At 40.0% G+C, this 8690-nt stretch overlaps 1 protein-coding gene across 1 annotated transcript; it reads right to left on the bottom strand.

Annotated features, from left to right (window-relative positions):
- Positions 1-7097: 7097 nt before the first annotated feature.
- Positions 7098-8063, bottom strand: LOC112667948 (olfactory receptor 2D3-like). The gene has a single exon (XM_025460007.1). The coding sequence runs from the start codon at positions 8040-8042 to the stop codon at positions 7098-7100; it is 945 nt and encodes a 314-aa protein (XP_025315792.1). The 5' UTR covers positions 8043-8063.
- Between the last annotated feature and the right edge of the window lie 627 nt (positions 8064-8690).

Here is an 8690-nt window from a genome sequence, read left to right as displayed (position 1 = left end):
CGCCCGGGTCCTGCGAGTCCCAGAAGCCCAGGCGCCCCCCCGACCCCGCCCCCGGGCGCGCGCACGCGCACCATGCTAAGGAGCCCCCAGCGGCCCCCGCGGCCCCAGGCCACCTGAGAAGACCCCGCCCCTCCCCAGCTCCAGGTCCCGCCCCCAAGCAACAGGCCACGCCCCTCCTCGTCTCAGGCCCCGCCCACTCCTATCCCCAGGCCCCGCCCCCTCCCCATCTCCAGGCCAGCCTTTCCCTAGGCCCCACCCACCCGTAGAAGGCTGTCCAACCAGGGGGCTGGGAGTGGGCGGCAGCAGGCCACAGTGAGGGTGGAGGCGAGGGTGAGGTGCAGGGAGAGTGGTGTATCATACATTCTTAGGTTCCCCCATCCCATCCGTGATAACTGGCCAAAATCCTCTTCATCTCCTCATGTCACCCCCAACTCATTTGCGTGGAACCAACAAACAAAGCTAAATTTTGAAAACATGCTGCTTTGTATATAACATGGTGGTCATTGATTGATTGATTGATTCATTCATTCATTCATTCATTCATTCTGTTTTCCATCTAAATAAAAAGTCTCGCGGAAGGTCATGAGTTCAGTTTGGGCTTGTTAAGTACGAGATAATTCTGGGTGATCCAAGAAGCATTATCAAATAGACAGATGGATGGGGAGGGTCCACAGCTTATTGGGGTCTGAGGCCAGAGGTGTACACTTTGTGTCTGTTCTGGGTGGATAATAGTTGAGGCTATGGGGGAGAATGACATTGCAGAAAGGAAGAGAAAAAGAGAAAACACTCAAAGGAGAAGGTCCTGGCTTGAGGCCCAGGGGAAGACTCCACAGAATCAGTCACAGAGAGCCTCCAGGGAGGGAGCTTTAAATCTAGACCATGAGTTCACCAACGTAAAACAAAAAGGTTACTAGGAGCTTTTTCTAACCTCCTCTGTGCTCACTACTGTCTTAAGCACATTATACATAGCATCTCACTCATCACCACAAAACACCTTAAGGTAAGCTAGAGATTAGCATCCCCAATTTGTTGTAGCTAAAATCTGGCAAAGCTAAGCTCCAAGCTCAGATCACTTCTTTTTTTTTTTTTTTTTTTTTTTTTTTTATGATAGTCACAGAGAGAGAGAGAGGGGCAGAGACACAGGCAGAGGGAGAAGCAGGCTCCATGCACTGGGAGCCCGACGTGGGATTCGATCCCGGGTCTCCAGGATTGTGCCCTGGGCCAAAGGCAGGCGCCAAACTGCTGTGCCACCCAGGGATCCCTCAGATCACTTCTTACTCAGATCACTGCTGTTCACTCAATGATATTTTTCAAGATTGGGGGTATGGTGTATGCTATGAATTGTTTGTGATGAGGCTGGCCTTAATAAAGTCTTAATAATGTAGCCAGACAAAAATTAAAATTTTATCTTGTAATATTGCCAGTAAAGAGGCTCAGACATGATCTATACCTGGTTAAAGATCAGTGCAATGGAAAAGGCACAAAGTAGGACAGACCTTCTCTCCTAACTCTCATAGATAGGAGATTTCTGACCATGTGCCATCAAAGGCCCCCTGAATCCCTGAGGCTGCTGTCTAATTAAATAGGGCAACCTTCTGGTTGTGGTCACTTTACTAAACGTCCAGATTTTTAGTTCAATAATCTTGTAAAGTTTTTCTCAATATATGACATTCATAGTAAAGGTAAAGGACTCTGAAGCTCTCTGGGACTTGATCCTTGACATCATGCTATCGTTTACTACAAACTCCCCTTTCCTTTTAGCATCATGAAATCCAGATCTTCTGAATTAGAACCTATCTGTATTTATTTAAGAGAAAAATAAAGAGAAAACTTGACTTAAGCCAATAGTTTTCCTAGACCACATATTAATTCAGCAGATTTTTATTGAGAATCTAATATGTGGCAGATGTTGTACTAGCAATAGGTAACATATAAGGAAACATAATCAGATGAGGACTATCTTAATGTCTAACAGAAGCAGTCCTTATGCTAAGCTATTGTATCTCTTCATTCAACATTCTGTGTTCTACAAGTCCTTAGAATATTGTGTTGTGTAGATTATGAATTACACTGGTCAGGCTGGAATCACATTAGTGAGGGTGATTTGGTTTCACAGGCCATGTGTAATGGACATATTACACATGCAATATGTACATGTTTTTGGCTTCTGGTCATTTGAGTTCCCTTTCACATTTATTGTCTTCGGTGAGTCTTGGGCTACTTAGAGCCTGTCTCCCTCCACAGAAGCTGGATACACCTGAAATTCAGTTTCTTGTCATCACCATAGCTATGGTATAGCTTGTAAGGTGGAGTCAGTCAGATATTCCCAGTCTACACTCTGAATTAAACTCCAGTGATATGATAAAGCAAGGACAGCAAGTCGTTTCTTTTCTTTTTTAAAAAATTGACTTTTTTTTAGATCAGTTTTAGGCTTACAGAAAAACTGAGAAGTACCCTGAGTCCACATATACCCACTTTCCCTTATTACTGACATCTTACATTATTATTATTATGGCATTTGTTACTTTTAAGAAACCAACATTGGTACCTCATGATTTTAAGTTTTTATTTATTTATTTATTTGAGAGTGAGAGAGAAAGAGAGAGCAAGGGGAGGGGCAGAGAGGGAGGGAGAGAGAGAATCCCAAGTATCCTCCACGCTGAGTGTGGAGCCCCAAATGGGGAATAATCACACCACTCCAAAATCCCAAGATCATGACCTGAGCTGAAACCAAGAGTCAGACACCCAAACGACTAAGCCACCAAGCCGCCTACTGATACAGTATTTTTTTAATGTTTTTTTTTTTTGCTTTTTCTTTTTTTTTTAATTTATTTTTTATTGGTGTTCAATTTACTAACATACAGAATAACCCCCAGTGCCCGTCACCCATTCACTCCCACCCCCCGCCCTCCTCCCCTTCTACCACCCTTAGTTCGTTTCCCAGAGTTAGCAGTCTTTACGTTCTGTCTCCCTTAACCAAAATTCATACTTCATTTGGATTCCTTTCTTTCCTTTAAAGAGTTGATGTATTCATTTGAGAGAGACAGCACGAGTGTAGCAGGAGGGGTAGAGGAAGAAGCAGACACCCCACTGAGCAGGGAGGCCCACATGGGGTTTGGTCCCAGACCCCGAGATCATGACCTGAGCCAAAGGCGGATGCTTAACTGACTGAGCCACTCAGGTGCCCCCGTTCTTTTCTTTTCTTTTCTTTTCTTTTCTTTTCTTTTCTTTTCTTTTCTTTTCTTTTCTTTTCTTTTCTTTTCTTTTCTTTTCTTTTTTTCTTTTCTTTTCTTTTCTTTTCTTTTTTTCTTTTCTTTTCTTTTCTTTTCTTTTCTTTTCTTTTTTCTTTCTTTTCTTTTCTTTTCCCTTATATCCCTTTTCTGATCCAGGATCCCACACAGGATGCCATATTACATTTACTGAGCATCTCTCCTTAAGATCCTCTTGGCTGTGACAGGTTCTCAGACTTGTGTTTTGCTGACCTTTCCAGATTTAAAGAGTACTGGTCACATATTTTATAGGAAGATGACCTATTAGAATTTGTCTGGTGTTCTTCTCGAATTAGACTGAGGTTATGGGTTTAGGGGAGGGAGGTCACAAAGATAAAGTGCTATCTCCATCACATCATCTCGAGGGCACATACTACTCAGGTGATCACTATTGCTGTTCACCTGGATCACCTGACTGACTTAGTGTTGGTCAGCACACAATTTCCTTTGTCTTTTTCTTTTAGGGGCAGAGGAAGCACCAACAGCCCAATTTCCAGCCTCAGTGAAGCAGCAGCTCCAGCAGCAGGGCCTGGGCTGATGGTGTTGGCAGAGTGACGTGCACCATCTAGTGCTGAGTGGTAGCGACGTTGTCATCACACCCATTCTATCTGATTTTGGTCTGTGGTTCTGGCTGCGGGACCAGAATTACCATTCTTTCAATAATTTTCCTTCTATCTTAAATCATACATAGTCAATCTCTCTTACTTGCAACTAAGAACCTTTATCTATATGTTATCTTTATTATTATTTTTGGGTGTATACAGGAAATGTTTTCTTTGGAAGCTTTCTGGCAGTTTATTCCCTCTCTCCTTCCATAGCAGGAGAGAGCATGTGTTGGGGATTTTTTTTTTGGGGGGGAAGTCTTGTTTTGTTTTGAGAGAGATGGAAGCTTTTATTCATAGAGTGAAAAAACCCCATCGATATCTATTTTGATGGAATGAATGGGAGCATAATTCTCTCAGCATTTCGGTTATCCACTGCTGTATAATAAACCACCTCAGAACTTAGTGCCTAAAAACTGTAACCATTTTATTTTGCCCAGGATCTATGGTTTCAGAATTTGGAGTGGGGATGGCAACTACTGGTAAAGGCAATATTTAAAGACACGACCATGGCATGGATGGCTGAGATCGTGGGAGGAATTCTGAGAATGCAGAATAGTTTAGTATTTCATTTTATGTGAAAATTAGAAAACCTAAGAACTATAACAGGAGTAGTGTGTTGTGGAAAGTAGTGTGGGCAGTTACCCAGGGGTTAAAGTCTTCAAAGTAAAGAGGGAAGTGACCTAGGAATGTAAAATTTTTTATAAAGTTCACTATCCCACTTTCTCATCCATATCTTCTTTCTTCTTCATGATAAGACTTCTCTAAATTAGTGTCAAAATTTTCTGTTTACATTTTCTTATTTTTCCTCCCATTAGTGAAATAGATCTCATTTAGATCATCATGGGCAGCCAAATCACCAACTTCACCTATTAGTGTTTTGTCCTTGTCTATATCATTTCAATTAACACATGTTTATATGTGAGTTTTCTCTGATCCTCACACCCCAGATTAGAGTTTGTCTATTGTAGTGCAGCTCCAGCAATTTCAAAGGACAGCATCAAGGGGACCTGGATGGAACAGTTGGTTAAGTGTCCTCCTTAGGCTCAGGTCATGACCCCTGGGTCCTGGCATAAAACCCTTAATTAGGCTCCTGACTAAGTGAGGAATCTGCTTATTCCTCTCCTTCTGCACCTTCCCCCTGCTCCTTCTCTCTCTCTCACTCTCTCGAGTAAATAAATATAATCTTTAAAAATAGATAGTAACAAATGCAAGATTGTGTATTGAAACACATTATGCATTAGTCACTGCTCTGGGTATATTGAATGCTATTAGAGTCAGATCAGATAAAATGAAATGAAATAAGTACTCAATAAATAGTTTTAAAATGATAGCATGGATGCATGAGTGAAAGAAAGAAGAAATTTACCTAATAGATATTACTTCACTGGAGAGGTCTATAGCAGAGTCAGTAGTTCCTGACTCATCCATGGCAACTGTAGGATGGTTATCTTTAAATCTCCTCTAAACAAGTGCTTGATTTCAAGTTTGGGTAAAATAAGCTGTCAACTAGATTGTTTTGATTAAGGATCTATGAAACCTGAAGTGGACTCCAGAATTGGCCATTCTTGAGAAGTTGAGTCATAGTGAGATGTGGTTACAGGCATCTAAGCCTATGGAGGGATCAGCCTCAGATTAGTAAACTGCATTTCTAAATTTCTAATTTTTCTTTTGCTTTTGGAAGAGGTATTCATTGGGTAAAGTGGGCTTGTTCAAATAAGGATGACCAGAATGAATACAGGGTGCCAAAACATGTTAGATAAAGGAACTTTAAAGAAACAAGTAGATGGTTGGCTGTGAGAATTGAATTTCGGCCAATACGGAAAATTTCTTCAGTAGGCTGTGGTATAGGAAAATGAAAATTGTTCTAAAACTAAAACTGTAGAAAGTGGCCAAGATACAGGAACATTGATTTTGACTTATCATAAGGAAGATCATTGTAATAGCAAAGAACTATCTATAGTTGACCCTTGAACAATGTAGATTTTAATTGCATGAGTGCATTTATATGTGGATTTTTTTCAACATAGTATGGTCCTGTAAATGTATTTTCTTTTGTGATTTTCTTAATAAAATTTTCTTTTCTAGCTTACTCTATTGTAAGAATACAGTATATGATACATATAATGTACAAAATATGCATTAATCGATTGTTTTGTTATTGGGAAGGTTCCTGTCAACAGAGGGCTACTAGAAGAAGATAGTTTTGAAGGAGTCCAAAGTTATATATGGATTTTCTAATATGTGGAGGTTGGCACATGTTGTTCAAGGGTCAACTGTATAAATGAAAGGTCGTGATTCAAGAGAGTCGGGAGGCATATAGTCTTCTTTAGGTAAATGCTTGATAATTACTCAATAGAAAAAAAATGGACTGGTTAAAGCCTTAGATCTATGTTTCAATTAAATGACTGTTAAGTTCCTTTTTACTTTTATAGTCTATGCTTACTTGAAATTTGAGATAATAAGATAAAAAACTCATTTTTTGGAAGCTTTCAGGAGAGCATATCATGAACTTGGAAATATTTTGCTTTTGGTACCATTTTACAAGCTGAAATGTTCTGAGCCATGAACGATCTCAGTATTAAAGACTCTTCCACATACGTTGTTTCTATCAGAGCCTACTCCTATATCTGTATGAGTAGGACATCTAGACCTGAAATGTCTTTGATGTTAGAATCATGTAAGCAACTCATATTGATGTTATTTCAAAATAATCCAGTTTAAACCTTAGATTCAGTTGTGATCATGCTTAAAATATACCTGCATTAGCTGAATTAACCACAAACTCTAAAATGGCATTTGATGTACTACATGATCAAGAAAATCTAATTTTGCATCCTTTTATTTCTCCTCTGTGTCCTAGCTCATGTGAGGATTCATGGTTTTTAGAACATGTCCTTTACTTTTATGCTTCTTGACCTAATTCATAACTGTCTACTAAAATACTGTACCCCCTTTAAGCATGTTACCATAGTTCTAAAAGCAAGACCCAGAGAAGTGTCTGGGTGGTTCATCAGTTGAGCATCCAACTCTTGATTTAGGCTAGGTCCTGATTTCAGGGTCGTAAGTTGGAGCCCTGAATCAGTTCTGGACTGGGCGTGGAGCCTGCTTAGGATTCCTTCTCTCCCTCTGCACCCCCTCATGTGCATGCGCTCTCTCCTAAAAGCTAAAACTAAAACTAAAACTAAAACTAAAACTAAACTAAATTAAAAGTTAAACCCAGAGATCACTGCCTCTGAGAAAAGGACTTTCTTCCAGCTAGTTTTCTGAGAGCCCCTTTAACATCCTTGTTTCTCAGGCTATATATTATGGGGTTCAACATTGGAGTCACCACTGTATAGAACACAGATACCATTTTATCCTGCTCTTTTGTGGTCTTGGAGTTTGGCCTCATGTAGTCGAATATTCCTGAGCCATAGAAGAGGACAACAACAATGAGATGGGAGCCACAGGTAGAGAAGGCCTTTAGCCTCCCTTCCCCAGACTGCATCTGGATCACAGTGGAGATAATATTCCAGTAGGAGACCAGAATCAGGCAGACAGGAACTAAGAGCATGACTACACCCATTGCAAAGATGGCCATTTCTGTGCTGTAAGTATCTGCTGAAGCCACCTTCAGAAGGGCAGGAAGTTCACAAAAGTAGTGATTAATAATGTTCTGTCCTTGATAGGGTAGTTGGAAAGTAAAGGTGTTATCCACCAGAGACACGAGTGCTCCACTGGCCCAGGATCCTATGGCCAACTGAAGACACACCTTTTGGGTCATGATGCTAGAGTAGTGCAGGGGCTTGCAGACAGCCACGTACCGGTCATAAGACATCACCGCCAGCAGTGCACACTCTGTACATCCAGCCAGAAGGAAGACAACAATCTGCGTCATACACCCAAGAAAAGAAATTGTTTTCCTCTTTACCAGGAAATGGAACAACACTTGAGGGACGATGCTAGTAGAGAAACAGAGATCTGCGAAAGAGAGGTTTCTAAGAAAAAAGTACATGGGAGTGTGAAGTCGAGAGTCCATGAAGATGAGAATGATGATGAGCAGGTTCCCAAGCACAGTCAAAAGATAAATGATGAGGAAAAGAACAAACAGCAGGATCTGGGTCTGCAAGTCTTGTGAAAGGCCCAGTAAAATAAATTCAGTCACAAAGGTTTGGTTTTCCTTTCCCATTGAGATTTATGCCTGTTTACCTGTTTGCACAAATAAAAAGAACAACCTTTGGGTTTGTATCATCGAGTCTTGTAAAAGAGTCGAGTTTTAAATAAAGCTCAGCTTATAACCAGATTGGATATTTCTAGCTTTTTGCTATCTAAGTCATTCTAATTAATACTAAATAGAATATATTAATTCTTATTACTTGGTTGTAATTTCAATCCACTTCACTTTTTCCCAAACCTCTTCTTTCCAGTGCCACTTATAGATTATGACATTGTTAAAGTCTTCCTGGCTAGTTCTGCTATGAGGATATTGGAATTTCTGTGGATTTTACTAAATGGCTGTACACATATTGTTACAAAATGACTGTGTATACTGTTAGCACTATTACCATGTATAAACCAGCACCACTAACCATTCAAAATACTACATATTCAATTATAACATATGCTTGAAAAATATGAAACTACTTTCAGGCACCAAACTTAATTAGACCTCTTAAAAGGAATACATTTTCTTCTTTTAAAAATAAAGCCTTAGTATTTAATAGACTACTATTCTATTTGGATTAAAGAGTAAAATACTGAAAGTAAAACAATAAAAACAGGAAAAATAAGTTAAAATTCTAGCGCTATCTGGATAGGATCAGTTGATACAAAATCT

This window comes from Canis lupus, chromosome 21 (genome assembly GCF_003254725.2).
Source record: "Canis lupus dingo isolate Sandy chromosome 21, ASM325472v2, whole genome shotgun sequence".
Classification (NCBI taxonomy): domain Eukaryota; kingdom Metazoa; phylum Chordata; class Mammalia; order Carnivora; family Canidae; genus Canis; species Canis lupus.
This window is presented reverse-complemented; position numbering and strand designations above follow the sequence as displayed.